General features: G+C 36.2%; 2 protein-coding genes across 2 annotated transcripts in view; one reads left to right on the top strand and one right to left on the bottom strand.

Annotated features, from left to right (window-relative positions):
• Positions 1-269: 269 nt before the first annotated feature.
• The window catches only part of LOC106640486 (uncharacterized), a 42628-nt gene continuing 17552 nt past the window's right edge, over positions 270-25345 (bottom strand). The window contains exons 2-6 of the mRNA XM_014354549.3: positions 15410-15521; positions 8488-8604; positions 2065-2337; positions 1361-1590; positions 270-806 (exon numbers count right to left, since the gene is read on the bottom strand). Of these exons, the coding sequence (XP_014210035.2) occupies positions 386-806; positions 1361-1590; positions 2065-2337; positions 8488-8604; positions 15410-15520 (1152 nt within the window). The 5' untranslated portion in view covers position 15521 and the 3' untranslated portion in view covers positions 270-385. The remainder of the gene's footprint in view (positions 807-1360; positions 1591-2064; positions 2338-8487; positions 8605-15409; positions 15522-25345) is intronic.
• LOC149375570 (uncharacterized) lies at positions 23171-25099 on the top strand. The gene is made up of 3 exons (XM_089598767.1): positions 23171-24374; positions 24566-24748; positions 24834-25099. Exons 1-3 carry the CDS (start codon positions 23171-23173, stop codon positions 25097-25099), a joined length of 1653 nt encoding a protein of 550 aa, XP_089454893.1.

The raw sequence follows: 25345 nt of genomic DNA, 5'->3' as shown, positions 1-25345 counted from the left end.
ATTACAAAAATTCATTGTAATTTAAATTTAAATAATTCATGAAATTTTGATTCAAGCGTGAATAAATCTTTGCGTTTATAGTTCATTGTCGTTTTTATAAATTGATAATCTATAAGCAGAAAAAAAAAAAGAAATGAATAAATAAATGAAAATTTCCCTTCTTTCCAACCTATAGTCACGCGACGAAAAAAATATTCTGAACCGATCCAAATCCACAGAAATGCCTATAACGACACCATACGTCATGTAAGTCGAAATAGAAAAAAAAAAAAAAAAAAAAACATGGAAACGAAAAGAACGTACTTTATAAGCTCGAAAAAAAAAATTTTCCGGGCCTCCACGGGAGGAAGACTAAACGAAGCGTCAAAAATGTACAACTTACACCCTAATTACCATGGACGTTCGGCTGTTCGCTCGTCTCCTCGGGTCGCTCGTCTATCGGCTCCAGCACCTCGTCGACCTTGGCGTAATCCTCCTCCTCCTCGTCTTCGTCATCATCATCGTCGACAACCACGTGTTTGCCGTTTTCCGTCGCCTGCAACGCGTCGACGATCCTCTGCTCCAAGTTGAGCTTTTTCACGGAGTTGATGAGGAGAATCGGGTTGTCGTCGTCGTCGTTACCGTTTTCACGGTTGTCGTTGTTGTTGTCCGGTTCTTGCCACGTGTGCGGTACAAACGTCATCCGCACTATTGTGTAGAGCTTGCGGAAGCCGAGCTTTTTGTACAAGCTCTGGCTAGCCTCGTTCTCCGGTCTTATCACCACGAATGGCTTGTAGCCGTTCTCGGCCACCCTTCTCGTTAGGAACCTGAAGGGCACAATTGCGAGGGGGGTTAGTGTGATGGTGAGCCGAGACAGAGCCAGCAAAGAAGATTCCTCGGTACACGAATTTTTTTATTTTTTTTTATTATTATTTTTTTTTTTTCAACGTAAAGTGTACGGGTTAGTTGTAGTAGCTTACTGATTGAATGGCAAAACAAAAAAAACATCACGAGCTAGGGGCGTGTTGCAAGCTGTCACGCTTTTGCGTGTCATAGAAGACGCCAGTTTATTTTATGTAACATACAGATGAAAAATTTTGTTTTTTACGGCAATGCTGTATTTTTTAGGGATCCAAACGAGTTTTGTGTTCAATGCTTGTCTTAACAATTTTTTTTTTTTTTTTTTTTAGTAATTTTAAGGCTTTACTATGATTTTTTTAACGTCCAAACACAAGTTTTTTGTTTATCATTTATGTTACAACGAATCTAGAATTTTCTTTTGAAAAACATATTCGTGAACATTATCAACAGATAAAAAACCCAGGTTTTCTCGTTATTAGTTTAATGTTTAATGAAAACGTTTTCCGTTAAAAAGACCAACCTCGCCAGTTTGGTGCCGTATCCTTTCCTGCGAAACTCGGGTTTGGTCTGCATCGAGAACATGGCACCGTAGTACGACTGCACCATCCAGGCGGCCAGGCTGCCGTTAGCGAACACACCGGCAGCCGACAGATTTTTGATCAGCCGTAGAAACAGCTCGTGGCACTCCATGTCGTTCGCAGGGTAGAGCTCGTGTATGCCCTCGGCGTGCTCGGCTCTCAGTGGCAGCACCTTTTTTCGCGCGAACGTTATATTATTGTATAATCGGGTGGCAAGTATTGAATAATCATGCAACTACACCGAGCATCCCGATTCCTCGAATCAAAGAATTAGGTTTTTTCTTTTTTTTTTTTTTTTTTTTTTTTTTTAATTAAAAAACATCTCATTTGTTGAAAATAATAGTTACGTTGGGGTTCATTTCTTTTTTTTTTTTTTTTTTTTTTTTTTTTTAGATTGAAAAATACTATTCAACCCGTCAAAGGTAAAGATAATTTTTCATCGTTATTTTGTAATACATGTTTCTTTTTTAAAAAAAAAACTTCGTAATTTAATGTAAAAAAAAAGTAATGATCCGATCAATTTTGATAAAAGAAAACAGATTACCATATTGAGGGTGAAAAAATTTTCTTTGATTCGAAACATTGCGTTGGTAAGCGAAGAAAAGGATGAAAGGGAAGAAAAGAAAGAAAAAAAAAAAGGTGAAACCTGCACGTCCACGTTGTCAGGCCCAACTTCGTCGTCGGACTGTTCCGTTTTCTCGGGCTCATCGCAGGCCCAGACGTCACCGTAGACTCGCTCGATGCTACCGTGGCCCTCGTAATGCCTCGCCAGCTCCTCCGCTATGTCCGAGTGGACGAAGTTTATGTACAGTGGCTTGGCCCAGTTAACGAGGACGTCCTCCTCCCGCAGCAACTGCAGGCAGTCCAGTCTGTCGTTCGGACAAAACGTGCCCACGCTTTCGTACAGCAGACCGTGGCACTGTAAGGGTTTTTTTTTTTTTTTTTTTTTTCCAATCATTACAGATGTTAACTGTATACGTTACTGCGTAAAGATAATCGAGGATGGACTTTCGGGTAAGGGGTTATCCGAGTGATTTTTTATTGTTAGTGGTGGCGTGGTGAAATTTGTTAAAAGGCATTTTATCATTTATCACCGATGGAAAAAGGAAAACGAAACTTTTCTCATTACACAGTTAAAATACAATATTTACTCGAACTCTTTACAAATAAAGTTCTAAACGTTTTCTCGATCATGGAGTATATTTTAAATTAAGAAATTGCTGATGATTTCATAAAATTTCTCATAGAACGAGATTTTTTTAATTTTCAAACGATTTCAGTTGACTCCAAATTAATTTCGTTAAGTAAGGTCTGAATGATTTCATAACAACCTTAGAATTCTATTGTTTAAATTTTTGAAAGAAAAAAAAAACAAACATCCGATTTATTCAACTTGGTGAAACAATATATGATTGATTGATGTTATTGTTTGCAAAACGTTACATATATATAGGGTGGGGATTATAGAGAACAAAAAAAAAGTATATCTATCTCAACTGCGCACGTTTCTCAACGCTTTTGGATCCAACGTTTATTCACCGATTGAAACAATAGACTTTGAATAAGACAACGACTACTCGCACTGATTTACTCGCACAGTCAATAGGTAAATAAACATTCCCATTGAAATATTCAATTGATCATCTAATAACTCCAATAACCAAACATGTATAGAATTAACTTTACATTTCATTGCAAAGTACTCTTACGGAATTCCGGAAAAACCGAGTCCCCGTAAAATAGCTACGTAATCACAGAAGCGCTACGTCCCGCATATACAACTTTTTTTTTCACTACCCCTGTATGTAGTAACCCGACAGCCCCTATTATAAAAAAAGAGAAGAAAAACATTTGGATAGAAAAAAAAGAAAGTAAAATAAAATCTCCGCCCGACAGTTAAATTCGTTTTTCAAATTAACCCCCTTTCAGTTTAGGCAAGAGAAAAATAGTCGCTATAAAAGATGGAAAAGGGGGGGAGAAGGGGCAGCGGGAAGGTCAATAGCAATATCCTCTTAGGATTTTCCGGCGAGCGAGTTAGTAGAGCGGCTGTATTGGCCTCCCGAAAGACGATGCCAAGGGGTAGAAATTTATCTGTGCTGCTGCTGCGAGAATCTCACGATAAGGGGTTCTACATCCATCTTTTGCTTGAGTTGGGATTTAAAGTGAGTACACACTAAAAGATTTTAAATTGAATGTCATTTCGATACACAACATGCGTACACTAAATGCAAAGAAGACAGTATTCGATTGTTCCAGATTTGGAGACAAGTATTTTGCGAGATTAAGTATTTTGTTCCGAAAACCTGACGCAGAATACTATGCTCAATAAAAAGTTTTCTTGAACGAAAAAAAAAAAAAAAAAATAGTACAATACATTTTTTCAAAGGGTAAAGTGTGGGTTGAAACTTTTATTCATTCCAATAATTATTACGTATACAAAGAAAAATAAAAAAAAAAAAAAACAAAAAACAAAAATAAAAACAAAATTCGAAGTTACCGAAATTTTATTTAATTTTATAATCGCTCTGCTATTATCGCCACTAATATTAACTGCTCGATCGAAAAGTTCTCATCCAACACGTTGAAACCTTACCTGCTGTTGTTATTCTGTATCGTCATAATTTATTTATCCACGCTTGGGGTCCCTCCCCCCTTTTCCTTTAATGAAAAACATTGACACCTCCACATAATGGACCCTTAGCCGACGCATACAAAAATTTAAAGAAAAAAAAAAAAAAAAAAAAAAAAAAATTGATTCCCAAGAGTTGAACGGTAAAAATCCACAGCTTAGTTGACAAGGGGGTCGGGGAGGAAGCGTATACCTTCGCGCCGAGGGGTGTAAATATTCATAAAGGCCACACGGCAATTTCGCCAAATTAATTCAGCAGCAGGCTGTTAGTTTCAAGTTTCGACCTTTTAGTTTTTGGGAAGATTTTTCTCGAGATCTCCCTTCCCGCTTGCCAGCAAGGAGCGCGTGAGAAGCATTACAATAAGATCCAAAGGAGGTCTTTACCGCGCACAAGACGCGGTCTGAGCGTCGAGTCGATCAAAGGCTCATCCGTGTATTCGCGAGCCCATGTAAATAGGAAAAAAAAGACCAGGACAGCGTATACGAGCTATAGTTTTCATCCCCCACTTTACGTTTCCCCTTCGAAGCTCACCTCCTCGATCGTTTCGGTGCGTGTCCAATACTGCCCCTCGAGCAAGCGAGTTCTCGGACATCAGGATAATTCAAGGACTTTAAGGAAAAACTTCCCCAAGGACTTGGTGGGAGGGAAAAGCAAAGAAAAGACCATTAGGTATATACTCACACGCGAAAGGGAAAGAGACAAGAAAAATAGGTATGAGGTGAGCTCGGCGGAAATCGAAAGTGCAACGCGGCTGAGTGTAAGGAGGTGGTAGGGGAGTACACGTGCGGAACCTTGGCTCGGTGCCGAAAAACAAAAAGGCTCTCTATTGTAGCTGTACTTGTGTGTGTACGTGGTAATGGAGCTTACCCCTCTTTTGTGAGTTTTTTTTTTTTTTTTTTTTTTTTTTTTTTCACGAGGTATATTATTTTAGCGAATGTGCATTAGCGGTAGAATCGAATTTTTATGTCTTGGATCAAGGAAGTAGTGAGCGTCTTGGTGCTGAATAAAACACGGGCCTGTACCGAGTCTTATTTTAGAAAAAAAGGGGGTTATACTTTATTGGCTTTGACTTTGAAGTAAGTTTTTTTAAAATTCGTACTCTATATAAAAGAACAAAATTTTACGAAAATCATCGGAACAAAGATAATCACAGGAAAAAAATAAGTTTATACCGTGAGGTATCATCATTTTGGGTTTAATTATCAGCTGTAACGGAATAAGCCTGACTTCTGCAGATTATGTGAGTATACTTTTATTCAATGCACGAACAAACGACCGATCGATGGCAGCAGATATATTTCGTGAAATTAAACTTTTTTCCACCATCCAACCATCGCATCGTAATCACAAGCAAAGTGATCGTCCATTATAACATTACTCGGCTGTCGATAAGCGTCAGTCAGAGGAGGAAAGAAAAACTTCCTCTTCTCGACAGCTCATGGCGCACTCAATTTGAGAGGAAAAGGAAATAAAAAGTAAAGAAGGAGGACAATCCTGGAGCGCGAGCTTTTATTCGCTTTTCTTAGACTTTCTTTCTGCAGCCTGACATTGTGTACACACGCTCGAGCGCCGCGCGTATACGTAAAAGTGGAATCTCGAATAATCGAGAAAAAAGTTTCCACTGCAGTGAATCTTACGCCATCCGATTGGATTATAATTTCATGACAGTCACGATCGAAGCGTATGCTCGAGTTAGTGTCTTTCCGGACGAAATTGCCTGTATTGTGAAATTTATTATTTTTTTTTTTTCAGGCAATTTTTTTTCTAAAACTATTTATTGGAAAGTGATTACATTTAATATACATCGATATATCATTTAAACTCTTTAATAACAAATGTATTTTCCGTGGTGTATCAATCAAGTACCACAAAAATCCAATATTTCTCTTAATAGCTGTCAATAAAATTTATAATGTATTTTAATAAAATTCACAATTATTTAGTAAATATAACAAAATAAAGATTAATAAAGTTAAAAAGAAAAAAAATTCTGTAGATTACTATTACTGAAGTACAATGAAATAACCTCCGACTCTTCCAACACAACTAAAATTTATGACTTATAATTCATCCGATGATTCAAATTGATGATTTACAAGAATCTTCCTATTAGAGGCAACAAATTTATGAAAACGCTACATCATAAAGATATGCTGTTTCCAACTAGTGTTTTTGTGCCTTCGTTGCAACTATACATTTTAATAAGACGTGAAGCGAAATAGGAATGCGTCTCCGTGTGTAGTTTACTCTCCCACGAATCATCCGGCGATTGGCAATTTGCCTTGTGTATCGAGAAAGTCGCGTTTTGTTTCCAATATATTATAGTGCAGTATGCGCTTTTGCTTCTCTTATTACTGGGTTTCATTTCGATGTTTCGTATAAAGAAGTAGCTCCTTGAGTTTTGGGATAGACGTAAATTTGAAAGGAAAATCGATTTATTTAAATTATATTTTTTAAACTATTTATACATTTTAAGTATCCCAGTACTCCAACTTGAATAGATTTTTTTATAGGTTTATAAAAAAATTATTTACAAATCTCACGCATTTTTTGCTGCAAAATTGTTTTTAAAAACTTAAGTTTCTTTTGAGGTGTTGAAACACTTTAACATTTTTGTTTTATAATTTTTTTTTTTTTCTTAAAAAATATACCACATGATTTTTCTTTTCAAACATTGGGATGAAAATTGAAATTAAAAAGAATTTTCATTTCAATGAATAAATTATATTTTTAGAATAAAAACATCACGCGAAACCTGCATCTACTTGTCAAGAGGTTTATGAAATACTGTATTTTTGCATACAAAATCTATAAATGTTCAACTTCACTAATGACGTCAACGAGAAAACTTCTTCGTTGAAATATGAAAGCTTCCCAGTACCTTTACATTATATGCATATAAATATTAATAGAATCTATAATAAAAGTGGGATGAAGTTGATTCCAGCATGACTTAATATTGTGTGGTTGCGGCATTGATGTTTTTTTTATTTTTATCCATAGGTAATTTTAAAAAATATTGATGATGAAAAAACCAAAGAATAAAAAATTATTTATTTCTTTGTAATATGCAAGTTCGTAAAAGTCAAATATCATCAGAACATATTTCAATGCCAGACAACAGATGCAGATTTTTTAATGAAAGAAAAAAAGGGTGAGGAAGGTTCGTTAGGTCCGGAGAATATTTTATCCGTACGAGACAAATTAAAACAGTGAAATGACATCGATTCGATTTTTGTATGCTTCAAGGAATCACGAATTTAAATTTACACCAGATATGAAAGGATTTAACTTTTTTTCTTTTCTTTTTTTAATCACTCGTCTGAATTCGTAATTTGGACAAGTTTTGTCCGAAAATTTTTACCAATGACAAAAGAAATTCAAGAGGAAATTTCGCGCAGCCAATCATTTCTCGAAAAATGCAATTTCGTTCGAGTTGTACTTGAAGATACCCGTGAAAGAAAGAGATTTTATTATCATGCATTTTCATTACTCGTGCAAAATATCTAATTAAAAAATGAATGAAAAGTTTTAATGAACAGCCTTTTCAGAGGTAGACCACATAAATACTTCGATTTAAATAATAAAATTATTGTTTTGGACATACGCAATATTCCTCACAGCTCATATTATACTTTTACACAAAAAATATCAGCTTTCTAAATACAAAAGCAAATAAATTGAAAAAATTTGATCTATAAAATTCTGATTTACCGTAAGTTTCTCTGAACGTAGTGTACGAGCATACGAGAACTTTTCGAGCTTCGAAGCTTTGAATGATCTATTTTTAAACTTCGTCTCGAAAACTTTTTTTCATTCAGCGTCAGGACGATACCATATTACGTCCATACAGGAGTTTTCAACTCTAATTACATTTTCAATTGTGACGTACTTGAATCGAAATATTTTACGAAATTTTTCAGGACGAGAAATTTTTATTTAAAATATAATTTCACATTTTCGCACGTATGAAACTGCAAGATATTTCGCGAGTATTTTTTTCTCGTTAACGTTGCTTCTGCAATTCGGTTCATTCGTGCGTATGAAAAATCCACGTGTATATGCACTGGATTTTCCGTGTCGGATCGGTGCATCGTTTTATTTCGCGTGACTACCCGAATGCAAACGGGCACACGTCTCGCGTACCTTATGAGCAAAAATTTGAATGATTGCGATGTAATAGCCACTGCGTCCATAGGTCACGAAAGTCATGAAATAATGTGTTGACGGTATTTTACAAAAACTTTCCTCACGAGGGGCCCCACGCTCTCAAAGTCGTTGAAAAAAAAAAAAAATAATAATAAATGTGCTTAAAGAGTTATCGAATTGAAAAAAATAAAACGAGTTCGCTCGACTTGACGAGAGAGGAAACATTTACATGGAAGGTGGTGCCGAGCGGATGAAAAAATGAGAAGATTTCGTGTGTAGGCTTTACTTACCGACAGTGTCATACCGGGAAAGTGGAGGCACATAGGTACTTCCGGCCAGTCGTTGGCTACGTAAAAGTGAAACTCCCACACTCTGTTGCGCATGTAGGTCAGCAGGGTCTGGTGGAACTGCCGGGAGAAGAAAGCAGAGTGAAACATTTTTATATTATTCCTTTTTTTTTTTTTTTTTTTTTTTTTCCTCTTTGGCGCTCGAGACGTAATGGCCTGTTTACAAATTTTTTCCTTCATTACGCGCGATCTCGAGCGGGGGGTGAAAGCGACGGCGCAAACGGTGCGGAAGGGGTGTTTTCTCTGCTCAAAAGGGTACATTGCGAAAATCATCGGCTTCGCGTTCAAGGCTGGGTGGTCGCATTTGTTTTCCAAGCATACTCTTTTATAAAAAAAAAAAAAAAAAAAAAAAGATCTTACAAGCGTCATTTGTTAATTCTGAAACTTTATTTTTGAGATGAGCGGATTTCAATGGAGGATTATATTTAGAAGTTTTTGAAAGATAAATATGTATATATACTTTTAAATTTATTGCAGCTGAAATATTTGTTTACACCTGCCAAGGGCTTTTTTTCTTCTCATCCAAATAAGTAGATTTTCGTGGAAATTATTAAGTTCTTTTTTAATAATGAAAAAAAAAAAAAAAAAACTTTAAGCGTTTCAGTTGTCTCGTGCCGAGTTACGTGGTAAAAGCAATGTAATTATAGATGGATAATGCCGAGGGTGATTGTATCACATGAGTATGGCAAGGTATTCTAAACTTAGGCCATATTGTTCAAGACGAACTTGATCATTTTTTGTTATTTTTATTTTATTTTTCATTAAAGTTGCAAGGATTACTGTTGAATAAAAAAAAAAATTCATAAAATACAAGATGCCTTCTCCAGATTAAACTTTTCCCAACAAGGATGACGAACTCTGAACAAATGTATAATATAAATTTATAAACTTCGATATGCAGTATGACAGAATTTTCTACTCCAAGTCAATACTGCAACCTTTCGTCTTGTACGTAATGAAAGTAATTAAAAAGAAAAAAAAAAAAAAAAAAAAAAAAAAGAAAGAAAGAAAAGAAAAGGACGAAAAGTCTGATAATACAGGTGCCGACTTAGCATGGAGTAACTCTCACTCGCAAATATAAGCAAAAGGCACCCGCTCTAGCACGATAAACATGCACGTCAAGTCCAAACTCATCAGTGCAGCTCTATTTTGGCGCACATCATCCGTTTGTAAACTCCCGCGTAATAGGTATTCGTAGCAACGGTGCATCGGAGGGAACCTCTATCAAAAATAGCCCCGTCACAACCCCAACCAACGATGATCTCTCCAGAGTAAAAACGCCATAGTCAGTGAAACGATAAGAAAGAAAAACAGGCAATTGGTAAGAAGAAAAAATATACATGTATATAAATATATGAGTATTTCGTAAACACGCCAATGTATCGTGTCGCAGTTTGCCGCAGCTGGTCCCACTGATACACATATATATGTATATACATACACATAAAAATAGCAAGCACACGAACACACCAGCGAAAGTGTTTTCCATATAGCAGAGCGAGCTCCTGCGTCTAGGGGTCAAGGTCGTTTCTAGTACGACTTGACTTATACCCTTCGTCCTGTCGCGTGCGCCTAAAAGCCAGGCTGCATCTGCTCTCCCTGCGTGTGTGCTATACCTACGCTCGTTGTGTTACAATGCAGTACTGTCTCACTTGCCCAACCCTTGGACCCGACATGCTAAATAACTTGCAGGACATTTATCTCTTCCTTTTTGTTTTTACTATTATTATTATTATTATTATTTTTTTTTTTTTTTGCGTATATGCATGTTCTTGTTTTTTTTTCCCCTCCTCTGATTTCAAGTCGGTTTATATCTTTCGGGGTACCCATCGGGTGTTATCGCGCGACATTCGCGCTTTTTATCGCTGCAGATGTTGGCGTGTGCAATCTTGAGCTTGGGCGAGTATTAAACGACTGACCTTTGGGGTATTACTGACTAGTATTAAAAAAAAAAAAAAATAAGGAAGAAGCATTGAGTTTCCTTGGTCCCAAGGTGAACGGGAACATCAATTCGACCACTTTCTTTGAAATTGTTTATATTTATCTTTTGATTACTTTATGAAATAAAAAAAAAAAATAAAAAAACTACCCTTTATTTATTTTTTGAGAACTACGAGTACCACAATCAATAAAAGCAGGAAATATTTGCTAATTATTGTATTTTCCTTCCAATTAACAAGAAAGGAACCAAAAAAAAAAAAAAAAGAAATGAAAAAAAAAAAAGTTGCGATGTGTAAAACAACACTCAAATAGTGAACGACGAAAGCGCGCCAAAATTTTATTTCGATTAAGGGGGCTCCAGCGAGCACTGGTACCAACCCGAAAACTATTCGGTTAGTTGGTATCACTTCTGTGAGTATATATCTATATATACGTGTATATATAAGCGAGCACCATCATCTATATATATGATGTGTCCGTACCTATGGTAAACAAACAGCAGCTTCTGTCACGTACAGAGCGTTTTATTTAGAATTAGTTTTTTTGTGTTATAAAAAATGAAAGAAATCACACATCACTGTAAGAGTCATCAAGACTTTCAGGATGCTGAAATGATTTTGCAACAGCAAAAAAGAAATAAAAAAGTAATTGATGATAACAAACAAAAATTAATTGTATTAAAATGTATTATTAATGATAAGATAATTTATAAAATGGCCAAAGAATCGATATCAATAGAAGTATTAGTAGATGAATATAAAAAAGATCCTACAAATGGCATCACCTCATTATTATCTATGAGTGTAAATAATAAAGTAAGAGTTATTTCAAATAAAAAAATTATTGACGCAATTTTTGATAAAATAAAAAATGATTGCAGTTAAAATTTTTCAATGTTCTATTTTATTTAAAAAAAAAAAAAATGTGTAAGTAATCCATAGGAGAACAAGATTAAAAAAGAGTTACAAATGACATGAAACTTATGTAAGTACTTGCAGTGTAATTCTGAAACATTCAAAAGCGCGCGCCTTACAAACAACAAGATGGCATCCCGTCATGACCCTGCTAATTCAATGACTTGATCAATACTTTACAAAATATCTCAAATATTTCCAGGGTTACCTATATTTTTGAAGATACCATCTGAAAGCTGAGATGTTTTTCTATAAAACAGTTACAGTCCTGACATGTAACTCCTCAATTATTGTTAGAAAATACCGATGCTTTTACGTTGCTCTATGAGAGGCTATGTATAATGTACGATCTTTGAGAGCAAATATCTCAAAATTTTCCAGGGTTAGAGGGGTAAATCAGGACACCGTTGGAATCAGCGTGTTTTTATCTATCAATTAAGCTACCTGTGACCTCCTAACTCCTCCCGCTGGAGCCCCCTTAAAACCCAGCGGTGAAATTCGTTTCTCTGGGGAAAAAAAAAAAAAAAATATGTATTCTCTTCGGTAGAGGAAACCAATACTATCGCCTCAACAAGGACCCTCGCCGAAAAAACAACGACACCGCAGACCCGCAATAATTCCATCCATCAATGTCCTGGCGCGTGCAAACATCGCTCCACCAATGAACGCTCAGGACTTTACCCTAATTTTACCAAGCACGGAACAAACGAAGAAAAAAAAGGAGAAAGGGACGAAAAGGAAAAAACACGCACCCTCGGGCCTCAACGTACATTATACAAAAGCACCTCTATTATAGACGCGGAAACGCGAAAATGTTGGTGTATTGCACACACTCACACACTGTGTGTTGAACTGCAACGTGAATGCATACGATTACTGGAAGAGCGTAACCTTGACCCCTCAACCAGCGCGGCGTTGGGCTTGTATACCCTGTACAATAGTATACGCGGGTATACGCGAAGTTCAGGGATCGCGGCTGCGTGGTGATAACGCGCCACTCGTTAGCTCTCTGTGCATGGGTTGCGCGTGTACTTATACTTGTGCAATTAAACAAATGGTACAGGCGCGCCTATAAATACTAAACTTTGAGAAGGATCTTTTTTTTTTTTCTGAGTTACGTACATTTCAAGGGGGGGGGGGCACGTATTTGGAGCGGAGAGAGCGAAAATATTTTTCGAATTTTTTTTTTTCCTCTTTCGTGACTTCTACCATGAGCTGCAGCAAAAATCAACGAGCGAGTGATTCTGTAGAACTTTACGTGACTTGAAAATTCACTCAATGGCAATTATATCTCGTGTCCCGTGTCAACTCATCTGCAGTGGCACAAAGCTCGGTGCCGAACGACACGCGTACTCGCCTCCCCTTTCAACGAGGATTTTTCATTTTCCCACTTTCCCGTCCCACCTCTCCCCTACTAGTTTCCGCTGCAATTAGCGCGCGACGCTTACGTTATTTGTATGCGGCAAAAATGTCCGCATTTCCGGCGCTAATAGATCATTAGCTGTAATACAACGACGCGAGCGATTTTTAATTTAACGTTACGTCTTGCTGGGCAATAAAAGTATATAATGTCATGCGTACCCTATACAAGGTCGGGGGCTAAGCTGTGTTATAAAGCGAATGTCGAGTGCGTTTTTTTTCCCCACCCTTTTAGCAAATGTATACTGTCGACGTTTGCAAAGGAGGATAAATGTCGTACGGGTGCGTTAGGGGCGGCCTTGAAACTCTTTGGGTTCGGTTTTTGGGCTTTCTTCCCCCTCGCGGTCCGCGTATGGGTACGTAAACGAAACAAAGATAGAACATCTTTTGGAAGTAGCTTCAAACCATTGGCCTGATTTTTGCGATTAGAAAAACAATTTTTTATGAGGGAAAAAAGAGTTGTGAGTTCATTAAAAATATATATATATGTATATTTTTTTTTCCACAGTACCAATAGCCTCTTTTAATATTTTACTAAAAAAAAAAAATCAATCATTATCATCGTGTGAAAAAAAATTGTTTTCCTTCAACTTTTGTTCATAAAATGTACATTTAACAAAGTGAAAAACTTGTGGCGCGCACAAAAATAATCACCGTTTAAAAATACACTTCAAAGACATAAGGTGTCTTTTGTGCACATGCCACGTCCGCAAACTTGTTTTTGTTGGAAGAAAAAAAAAATGTCACTTTAGACAATTATTTATTACTCAATGTATACGTGTACAGGGAGTTCAAGTGAATTATCGTCGCGATCGGAAACATATCGTTATATCCCTCGAGAATATACTTAGCGGAAACTAAAAACTTGATGCAACGCCGAGAAAAGTTTTATCCCAAATCAGCAGCAAAGTATATCAAGCACACGTAAACTACCCAACTGTATAGAATCCTGTACATACGAAAACAATTCCCTTCGTCGAGAAAAAGATCTTTTCGGTATTTTATTCCTCGAGGACCATCGGGCCATGATTACAAGGATTGCTCGATTCGCTGACTCGGCCCCCTTCCTTTTTTTTATCAAATCGCCAGTCGCTGAATCGTTGGTGTTAAAATCGAATGTAGCCGTCGCGACGATGTTTACCTATAAAACTATGTTTTTTTTTCTTTTTTTTTGTTAATTCGAGACTTGCGAAAGGGGCATACAATCGATCGCCACAGTTTTTTCTCTCACACGAGCTTTCACTGTACACATGTTATACACGTATGCGCACATGCAGCAACTCGGGCGTCCATCCTCCCTTCTACCGGCACGGATTACGGAAGCCCAATTTGTACGTTAACGAGTCAATCAGCGCAGCGAATCCTCCACGGGTGACGCCACGTCGGGCATGTATATGTACAGTCACCTCGAGCTCCCCGCAGCTGCTCAGCTGGGATTCGTTTTTAAGACGCATTAGCATCACAAGCTGCGAGGTTTCGGGACGCGGAATCGAGGTGTTTGTCATTGCGTTTTTTTTTTTTTTTTTTTTTTTTTTTTTTTTTTTTTTTTTTTGCCTTTAAACGATAAGTAAATGGAATCCGAAGTTTTTCGTGTTTTAGTTTTATTGTAGTTTTAACTTAAAACACGTGCCGACTACACGCTCAAAAGGATGCGTTGTCGATGCAACAAATACTACCAATTTATTGAAAAAATACTACAGTAGCTACTATTTACCCATAAATTTTCAGTACACGAGATTTTTTTTTTTTTTTCAAGACAATTATCAATACATTGCAAAAGCGTTTTTTACTTTCAATATATTTTCATGCGGTCCTTTTTTTTAAAAATAATCGTTTCCAGAAAAATATCGATCAAAGCTGGTCTTTTGATCGCAACGGCTTTCATTAACAGGCAAATGTGCTATTGATCACGGCCGAGGTGCCTATAGTTAAATTATCCATCTGCACTTGCGATTCAGGAAATCACTAAGTAATAATTTACGCGTGATAATACACATTACAACCGCAAATAAATTAATTTGACACTTGAAAATTACACGACGCCTGTAAAATATAAAAAATCACGAATACAAGGAACACACGCCTACGTTGTATGCTATACCGTCGATTTTATATTACGCGACTCGCGTATGTCACGTAACAAGCAGCGCGTGTCTCACCGGAGTTATTTGCTCGACCTACTTTCCCGTGTCAATCGATGTTTCTTAAAGATTCGACAGGACCTAATACTCTTGTAATACTTCGGAGATGCATGTGCACGCTATATGTACAATGTTGATCGCGTGATCGCGATGTTAAGTGCATCGGCTTATCGATCCTGAAATTCACTGTACACACGAGTAACAAATTTTGTGGGAAATTTTAATTTTTTTATTTTTATTTTAATTAACCCTTTGGCTCGAGCAATTGAGCTTAAAGTTGCGCTCAACGACCCCTTTACCCGTTACACGGAACAAAGTGCCTATGTATAGATATACAGCTATGCTACATTGATGTGGAGAGAGACGAGAAAAGCCGATAGCAGCCTTGCGTATGTAGTAACCGTGAAAAAATACTTGGAGAAAAAAAAAACGTGAACTGCAGACACTTACTTTGAGAGACTCGGGCAGGTAGGCGTCGAGAAAGTCCAGGAGCCGGGGCAATTCATCGTCGGCGAGCAGTCGAAAGTTACGGCCCCGTTTCAGCGCCTCCAGGCACTCCATACTGAAATACACATTGCGAGCTTTAATTAGCAGGGAATTTCAGTTTTAAGTTAATAATGGTTGGTAAATTTTTACAAGTTGACGTAGATTTTAGCTAAATTTGTTATTTTGTTATTCGTATGGATTAATTTATGATTAAAAAATAATTTGATGTATGAAAAAATTGTTTATCACATCGGGTTTTTAGGGTGACAACGATTTTTCAGATTCATGTAGCGGATATATCGTGCTATTTCGAGAAATTGCTCTTACAATATCCAAACTATTGTTATTTTTATTCCTCGTGCACAGAATCCCTGTTACATATATTCACATACATCAAAACCATTTTACAAGTAATCGAGTGTACATGTACACGTATCAAACCAAGAATCGATACATTAACCAACACCAACAAGTAATCTTGAAATATTTGATTACCATTCAGGAAAATTCACCACTGTGTATACACGTACAAAGACCCAATGAACTCGTTCAAGTATCGCTTTTGTTGTCGAGGATGACGGAATTTGCGAACAAGTGCTCAAAAGTACGCAAACTATGCACCGCGAGCCGAACTACCGACTAATAAATTCTACGCAAAAATTCAAGCTCACCCCATGTACAACCCCTTTATACATAAACTCGCGGGACAAACTAAGGGATAAACAAATCATATGTACGTAATGTTACGTCGGCGCAACGTATTTTTTTGAGCCTAAGCTTTCGTTCAATAGCTCGGGATTCACACTGGGCGCGTAGGTGAGACGCGGGGTTGAAAGGGTAATTCAGCTTAAAGACGCGTTACTCAAAAAGGGGTACAATTGCTTTCACGCGACTAAGACTGACTGCTGTGCAATATTCTGATGCACTTGCTTGCGGTTTTCTTTTGTCAAGAGCGGTGTATACCTCGTTCACGATCTAAAAACAGTTAACACCGTCACGAGTAAGGATATCGTATGTAATTTGACCTTGACACACTAATATCACGGTAGGCATTTGCCTTAACTCGATCGTTCGTTGTTATTCTAATAGTATTATTACCACGGAGGGCAACGGATTGTCCGTGGCTAATTTGTTATTACCGGTGACCGAAGGATGCCAATACTGTGGCGAGTAATGACGTTCGCGAAGAACACTTTATACTGAAGATTAATTTGTTATTACCGGTGACCGAAGGGTGCCAATACTGGGCGAGTAGTGGCGTTCGCGGAAAACACTTTATACTTCCCGGTGATCCACGGGTGTTAATATGGCATTCGCTCAAACAAACACTTTATACTTCCCGGTGATCCACGGGTATTAATATGGTATTCGCGCAAACAAAACACTTTATACTTCCCGGTGATCCACGGGTGCCAATACTATGGCGAGTAATGGCGTTCGCGAAGAACAAAAACACTTTATACTTCCCGGGCGTCTATTGAAGCGAGAGGGAACGAACGAACGCACGAGCGCACGAGTGCACCGAGTTCACGAGCGTTCGTTTTGAGTTAGCGCGCATGCGTTTGGCAGCAGCAGACTATGGGATATAGTTCCAGCCAGATTTGGGAATTCTCTAGGACCCAACCTCTCTGACGTGGGAAATCACGAGATCAAAAAAAAAAATAGTACCGAAGGTGACGCGCTTACTGGCCTCTCTGTTAAATAAATAATTATTAATTACACAAGCGCCTATCACCTAATGACCCGGGGCGCTAACTGGACACTCTGTTAAATAAAGAATTATTAATAAATAACACAAGCGCCTATCACGCGATAACCCGGAGCGCTAACTGTCCACTCTGTTAAATAAATAATTATTAATAAGTAACACAAGCGCCTATAACTCAGTGACTTGGGGCGCTTACTGGCCACTCTGTTAAATAAATAATTATTAATAACACAAGCGCCTATCACCTAATGACCCGGGGCGCTTTCTGGCTACTATTGAATAATAAATTATCAAGTAATTACAAGAGCACCAATTGAGAAGATCTTTGTCGTACTAAATAGGCAATCAAAATTGTGATATGGTTAATATGTTATCAATCAACTTATTATTATTTAATAGTGTTGCAAATAAGTGTCTTGGATCATCAGGAAAAAGGTGCTTGACATATTTATGAATAATTATTTATTTACTACATTTGGAATTAGCGCCCCAGGTTATACGGTGATAAATGCTTGTGTTATTAATAATTATTTATTTAACAGAGTGGCCAGTTAGCGCCCCGGGTCATTAGGTGATAGGCGCTTGTGTTATTAATAATTATTTATTTAACAGAGAGGCCAGTAAGCGCGTCACCTTCGGTACTATTTTTTTTTTTGATCTAGTGATTTCCCACGTCAGAGAGGTTGGGTCCTAGATAATTCCCAAATCTGGCCGGAACTATATCCCATAGTCTGCTGCAGCCAAACGCATGCGCGCTAACTCAAAACGAACGCTTGTGCACTCGGTGCACTCGTGCGCTCGTGCGTTCGTTCGTTCCCTCTCGCTTCAATAGACGCCCCGGTGATCCGCGGGTATTAATATGGCGTTCGAGCAAACGAAAACACTTTACACTTCCCGGTGATCCACGGGTACCAATACTAGGGCGAGTAATGGTATTCGCGCAAAAGGAAAAACTTGGTCAAAAGAAAGAATATGATATGTTGTCACTTACTTTTATTTAAACGTGAAAGTTGCTATACAGAAGTTGAACCAGCGTGAATGTAAGTCGCTCTCGAGAAAAATCAAGTGGCAGTATAGACGGACCCTGGCAACCAGATGATCGTTCGAGGGTGGTAGCGAAATTCGACAGTGTCCTCGCTTCGCAGAAGACTGGGTTGTAGCAGAGTCGGGCTCTCACTATTCAGTCTACTTCGAAGGGTATCGTCGAATTTCGCGTGCCAAACTGAATTGGGTTACGAGCCGAGTATTCGAGCCGAGTCGAGTCAAGACAAACTCTGAACTACGAACTGCAAAACTGATTTTCCTCTGGGCGTACGGGCCTTTTTATTGCGAGAAGCGGACGTCGGTCACGCACTGGCTCAAAAACGGAGGAAAACTTGCCGGGGGAAAATTTTGAAGAAAATACTATAGCCGAAAATCTAATTGGCTAGAACTGCTCTAGTTTAGCCACTCAGAAATTGGCACATCCCACATTCGGCTTGTTCTCCTCTGTGCGTCAAGAGAAGGGAAGGTGATTCACTTACTCATGCCCTTCCTTTCTCTTTTACATCAAAAGTTGACAGAATTTCAATATATTTTAATCTTAACATTACGACCAGGTATTGTTAATATTTACTAATACTGCACATTGGTTGTTCGTTCAGCTAAGTTCATTGCAAAAAGAGCGGTGAAAATCGCTTAACAATTCGGTTGATGCTAGGGTGAACAAACGATTGGTGAGTTGTTAGTTAATACTACTACTTAAGCGCCAAAACGGTGGCTGCGGCCGTACTAACTTATAATTAGCGGTGGTATTTATAATAATAGTATTAACAATAATAATAATAATAATAATAATAATAATAATAATAATAATAATAATTATAATGATTATAAGAATAGCAGTTGTTAGAATACTAGTGCTTTGCTTGTTGTGAGTTAACATAATTTGTTTTACCGGTAGTTTGAATGTTTATAATGTTACGAAAATAATGCGGAATTTTGGTATAATTTTGGTAAACATGTTTTTCTGCTGCTAGTAGTTGGAGAGGGAGTCGTCTCGTGGTACCCTAGGGAATCAGGACTATGTTACCCCTATTGGAGGCAGGCATACGGACTCTCTCTCCGAGTCAAGAAAAAGGGAAGGGTTATTTTCCGTTTTTCCTTTACATTCGGGAAAAGGTGTTAGCAATCAACTAGATTACAAATTAGACTATTGCAGTATGTTTATGAAATTATTAATTCGATGAAAAAGTGGTTACTCTGTATATTATGAGTTTGCTAACTTGAGTGGTAAAAATCAGATAGTTCTTTGAAGGTTACTAAAGTTGTGTACCAAATTTGTTATAGTCAATATGTAATGTAGTTGTTTGCTAGTGGTGTAGTACGTACTGGTTGTTTGTGATGATTCTGGCTTGTAATAATATTTTCGCTAATTTCTATGCATTAATTCTAAGCTATCTTAATGTTCAACCTTATGTTTATCTAACAATATATCTGAATTTAATATTTTAGTTTAACTGTTCCCAGTTAAACTTTTGTATCTATGGTTGTAGAAAAATATTTTATTTTGCATTTCCGGTCAGCGTGGGCCAACGTGCATGTAAGTGAGTCATGCATGGTCGTAGTACCTTAGCTACGAGCGTTCTTGTAGGTGTTTCACCTCTTTGCAGATGCACATTGACCCCTGCGTTTTGTATTTTAAAATCGGCACGGAAAGATTTGAAGTAAGAGAAAAAAAAATTAATGTGGATACACCGATGTTACACCCCCCTCCTAAGACTGCTACTAGGGCTTTCGGTGTAAACAAGGAGGTCTAGGAACAGTTCGCTGAGTATTAACAACTTATTTACCTTGTTTACAATGAAATCTACGTTTTACAGTTAGTTATTCTTATTTATCGATGACTTATATCTATTTATTGGCCCGCATTTGCCCAGGGTGCCTCAAGGCATGAAAAAACAATGAGGGACTCTGTGGTGTCGGGAAAACAGTAACCAAAAACCTTCACCAGGACCAATGCTATATCTAAGTTTAGTAACGCTTATACTAAAAAAAATGTGATTTTTTGTATACATACAGGGTTGCGCTCCCCCTATCACCCCCCTCCTAAAACTGGTACTAGGGCTTTTGACAAAAAGATCTAGAAGCAGTTCGCTGAGTAAATTGTATTACCTTTTACTGGCTACTAGTGTTACTCAGATGTAGAAACCGCATGTTTTTTTACACTAAATTTATTGCAGTATTGCAAATTGAAGGAGTCTTGTGCTTTTATTAATAATTATTAATAAATTGATTCAATTTTATTTAATGTTGCTTATACTTATTTTTTTTTAATATGAACAAAGTTAATTAAGCATGAAATGTTTTTGTTCGTTGCGATCATTCAGGTATAAAGATAATATTTAGTAAAAGGCAATGGTTTTTACTTGACTTAAAATGTGCTTGGGTTTGGATAAGGGAGTAAGGTAGTGTTATATTGTGACGTAGGTTTGCAACATTTTTTATTTACACTCGTAGTAAATTTTTCCCTTTAAATTTTGGGTTCGAAGTTTAGATTTTTTTTTTTTTTTTTTTTTAACACATGGCACTTTCAATTATTTAGACCATCGCCTGCAGCTTAGTACCTTACGTGTTTTCCAACCAATTTACGTTTTTGATTTGATTCTCATCTTAAGTTTATAAGCTCTGGCTATTACCCAGTGGATGATGATCAATATTTGTTGTAGTTGTTATGGTTTTTTTTTGTAAAACCTAAGATTTGCTATGGCTTATTAGCTAGATGAATTATGCGACTAGAGCACTCATCAATTTCTTCTTGTGTTGGGATCGCTGTACGAGAACGAAGCTATCGCAAAATCCTTGATCGTATTACAACACTTGATAAAGGAAAAAAAAGGAGCTAGAGAAATGATAGTCGCACGAAATATTAAGAGAGAGAGAAAAAAAAAAGAAAAACAAAAATTGGAACTGCTATTTTCATCCTTCAGTTCGGTTATACTTATTGTATTAAATTATTTTAACTATTCGTAAGTAATTATTATTATAAAACTATAACGTATTTACGCTGTAAAACGGTTTTTCATTAAACAATGTTTTGTTGTGTATCGTTGTATACATCTGGTTGTTCAGTTATACAAAAAAAATGAATAAATAATAATTTAACAACAGTTATCCGTATACAATTTAAAGGTTATAACTAGCGTAAGCCTTAATTTATTCGCAATGTAAATTTATATCGTCGCTTAAACTTGATGTGGTGTTGGTTCGTTTTTTGCCGTATATTTTTTCTGAGCTTCTTATATTGTAGGTTTGCTGGTAGGTTATGTATCTTTACTTCTGGAATGTAACTGGCTTCTGCTTGGTTATTGCAATTCAGCATGGTAAATAAAGATTTTCCTAATTTTGTTTCATTTTGCTTGTAGTACGTATTCTGATTTACACCTACTTTATTTATTTCTTTACGTGTAAAATTGTAAGATGTTTCATAATTTCTAAGATTCGATTTTATTTTAATACCTATGTTAATTTCTTTCTTACTTGTTATATTTTTGACAATGTGGTCATATTTTGCATTTCGAGTTGTCTCGTTTCTAGCTGACCGATTTACTTGCAAATCATCGTTCAAGTTTTCATGATTTATGTCAGTTTTAAAATTTTTAGTTGTTTTGGGTGGGTACTTATTATGGTCTGATTTTATATCGTCGTTCAGAGATTTTGATTCCTTAAATATTGAAATTCTTGTATTATTTAGTTTAGATTCAAAAATTTCTAAATAATAAGCGATTGAGATGTCTACTTCAGTTTTAATCTTGTTGAATAATCTGTCTCCTGGATTTTTAGTCCTTCGTTTAACTGAGGTACGTGATATTTTCTTGCTGTTATTCCTATTGAGAATGTTTGATTTTCCACTTTTGAACAACATTGTGCCTACGTTTATTGGCTGATTTCTTGTAAGGTTTTTATGTGCGAAATTTTTCTTTAAAAGGTTTTTACTGTTAAGTCTTTCCCTTTTATAATTTTTTAGCGATTCTATGGACATTTCTTCTTCTATTCTTTGGTTTATAAGGTAAAGGGCCCATCTCTGAGACGATGTCCCATCATATGAAACAGTAATGAAAATATATATTTTTAGAATTAATAATGTTATGTGAAGGTGTAAAAAAACTATTTTTCTTCTTTTTGTTAATTATACGTAACTAAAAAATTAATGTTCAACGTATCTAAAGAGTAGTTCATAAGTATATATGATAATTAGTACTTCGAGTCTGAGGATCGATCAATATTTCTCTACTATCAGCGTTTAAGCAGTACATGTACGAGTTTAACTTTTTGGATAGAATATTAAAATTAACTTAAATTAAAACAAAAAAAATAGTTAAATCACCTTCCAAAAGATGTTAAATAATGTATGATAATTTTTCATTGAATTATATATCGGCTCTTTTTTTAAATATTGCTGTATCATCGTACGTACATTTCAGCGAGTCATGTCCCTACCTATGGTACAGTAAGTAGTCTGTTCCATGAGTGGGGTACATGTTGTACGTTGTTATGAAACACACGCGTGAGTGTAATAAATATTATCGTTTTAACGTTTAAATAAACAAAATCAGTAGGTCACAATCGTCTTGAACGCAGCTCTGAAGCGCGTTGAATAAAGTTTATTTATTGTATCTCAAAAACAATAAGGTAATTAAATGTTATTTATTGTAACGTATAATATAACCTAAAAAGTTCAGTTTTTTTTGTTTAGTATAGCATATTTATTAAGTTTTATTGAAATATTTAATTATTTTAGGTGATTTTCGAAATAAAAATGAAAACTAAGTGTAGTAGCAAGTCAAAAGGTACAGATAATAAATTAAAAAAAAAGAATACTGCTAAAAAACCAGTAGATCAAAATGTTAAAATTAAATCAAAAGTTATTCGTAGTAACACAGCTAAAACAAAGTTAAAAAGAAAACAGTATACTGAATTAAATTTAAAAAATGCTTTATCAGCTGTAAAATCAGGTGTATCACTTAGAAAAGCTTCTCATGCTTTTGGTGTCCCATCATCAACACTTTCCAGAAAAAAACAATTCAAAAATACAACAGTCAACTAAACCATATGCTGGACCAGGTACTGTTTTATCAGAAGCAGAAGAATTGGAAATTTTCAACTGGATTATAACCAAAGCAAGGCTAGGACACCCTGTAAGCAAAACCGAACTTCTAGACTGTGTGCAAAATTATGTGGTGAAAGAAAAAAAGGAGAACCCCTTTACTGATAACAGACCGGGAAGACATTGGTATGAGTCTTTTAGAAAAAGACATTCAGCACTTACAATAAGAACTGCTCAGCAGTTGAGTCATACCAGAGCTGCGGTGACTCAAGAAGTGTTACAGGAGTGGTTTAGTGAACAACAAGATTATTTGGAGTCAAAAGCTTTGCTTCACATTTCTCCAACCAGAATTTTCAACTGTGATGAATCAAGTCTTTTGTTGTCTCCTGATGGAGAAAAAGTACTGACAGAGAAAGGGAGTGAATCAGTTTATCAGATTAGCGATGCTGGTAAAGAGTGTCAGACAGTGTTGTTTATGTACAGTGCTGCTGGTGCTCGAGCCCCACCCCTGTTGATGTATGCTTACAAAAGTAGTCTCCCAAAAGATATCATTCGAAATGTGCCTCAGGGCTGGGGTATTGGCATCTCGGACAATGGCTGGATGACAGCTGAAAGTTTCTATGAATATCTAACAAATGTTTTTTACCCCTGGTTGCTGGAAAGTAAAATTAAATTTCCTATTATCATTTATATGGATAATCATTCCTCGCACTTAACTATTCCAGTTGTGAAGTTTTGTAGAGATAGACAAATAGAAGTAATAAGACTTCCACCAAATTCTAGCCATATAACGCAGCCCTTGGACGTTTCTTTCTTCCACCCATTTAAAGAAAACTGGAAAAAAGTTGTGCCTCAATTTAAAAACGAAAATCAAGTTCAAAAAATTAAAAAAGACACTTTTCCCCTAGTTCTGAAAAAAACCTTGGATTCAATGAAGAATGAAAAGGAAATAGTTCAAAGTGGGTTTAAAAAATGTGGATTAGTTCCTTGGAATCCCCAAGAAGTCGATTATAATGTTCTGCAGAAAACGAAGAAAGATGATAAAACTTCAGATGATATAAGAATGCAGGCAGAATCAAAGGATAATTGTTTTTTAAACGACAAAGATAGTACTCATTTGCAAAATTTCTCAGATAGTACTCATTTGAAATTGGTTCTTCTCAAGTTTCTCTCTCAAAAACTAGTATTGCTGACAACTTTTTCAATTCACTAGATACTAATTCGATTGATTATGGTATGTATACAATAATACAATTAATTCTTATGTAAAATTTAATAATCAATGTCAATAGTTTAATGTTAAAATATGTGATTATAATACTTTCAGCTAGTGACTCAAATAAATCAAGCACACTTGATGCTAGTGACTCAAATAAATCAAGCACACTTGATGCTAGTGACTCGAATAAATCAAGCACACTTGATGTTACTCGAAGTTCCACTCCAATTGATAATTACAAAGAAAGCTGTGATGAAAAAGAAAGTGACCAAGAAAATAAATCTACTGAAGGTATCTAGTCTTGAATAATGATAACATTTACTACTTTAAAACTGTTAACATAACATAATCAAAATATTTACTTAAATACAAATAGATTCAAGTACATTCGACCATGTGTTTACAATGCCCGTTAAGTATTTATCAAAAAAGAAAAAAGCCCAAATAGAAAAATCTGGGAAAATGAAAAAACCATCAGCAGGAACTTCGGATAAGTGGTGGGCTCAAGAGATAGCTAAGCAAAAAGAAAAGCAACAAAAGGAAGACAAAATTGAGAAAGCCAAACAACTTAGAGAAAAGAAGAAAAAATTAGCTGAAGAGAAAAAGAAATTACAAGAGCAAATGGATGCTATACAAAAATAAATTAAACAAGAATCCATGAGTGCTGTACAAAAAAAAATTAAACAAGAAGCTTTGTTATGATATGTCATTTTAATTGCATGATTTACTTTTTAAGATTAGCGAATTTTTTTTTTTTACTTGACCACTCAGTCGACTCTCAACAAAACAATGCGATTGTAAGGCGTTCCGTCACACGTATTTTGCCAGAGCGGCTCGAGTACGGTTTAGCGTACTGAGAATGGAAAATAATGGAGTTGCTAGACTCAG

The sequence above is a fragment of the Copidosoma floridanum genome, unplaced genomic scaffold (assembly GCF_036245765.1).
Source record: "Copidosoma floridanum isolate Cflo_tuat_1 unplaced genomic scaffold, Cflo_Japanese_pri ptg000006l, whole genome shotgun sequence".
In the NCBI taxonomy this organism is placed as follows: Eukaryota; Metazoa; Arthropoda; class Insecta; order Hymenoptera; family Encyrtidae; genus Copidosoma; species Copidosoma floridanum.
Note: the sequence above shows the minus strand (reverse complement) of the source record. Positions and strands in the feature narration are given on the sequence as shown.

What these genes read in the sequence shown, in the direction of transcription:
- LOC149375570 (XM_089598767.1), top strand. Translation starts at nt 23,171, where the DNA reads ATGCTTTTGGTGTCCCATCATCAACACTTTCCAGAAAAAAACAATTCA. An exon ending in TTTGCAAAATTTCTCAGATA is followed by an intron (nt 24,375 to 24,565) that starts GTACTCATTTGA and finishes TAATACTTTCAG; the next exon opens with CTAGTGACTCAAATAAATCA. An exon ending in AGAAAATAAATCTACTGAAG is followed by an intron (nt 24,749 to 24,833) that starts GTATCTAGTCTT and finishes AAATACAAATAG; the next exon opens with ATTCAAGTACATTCGACCAT.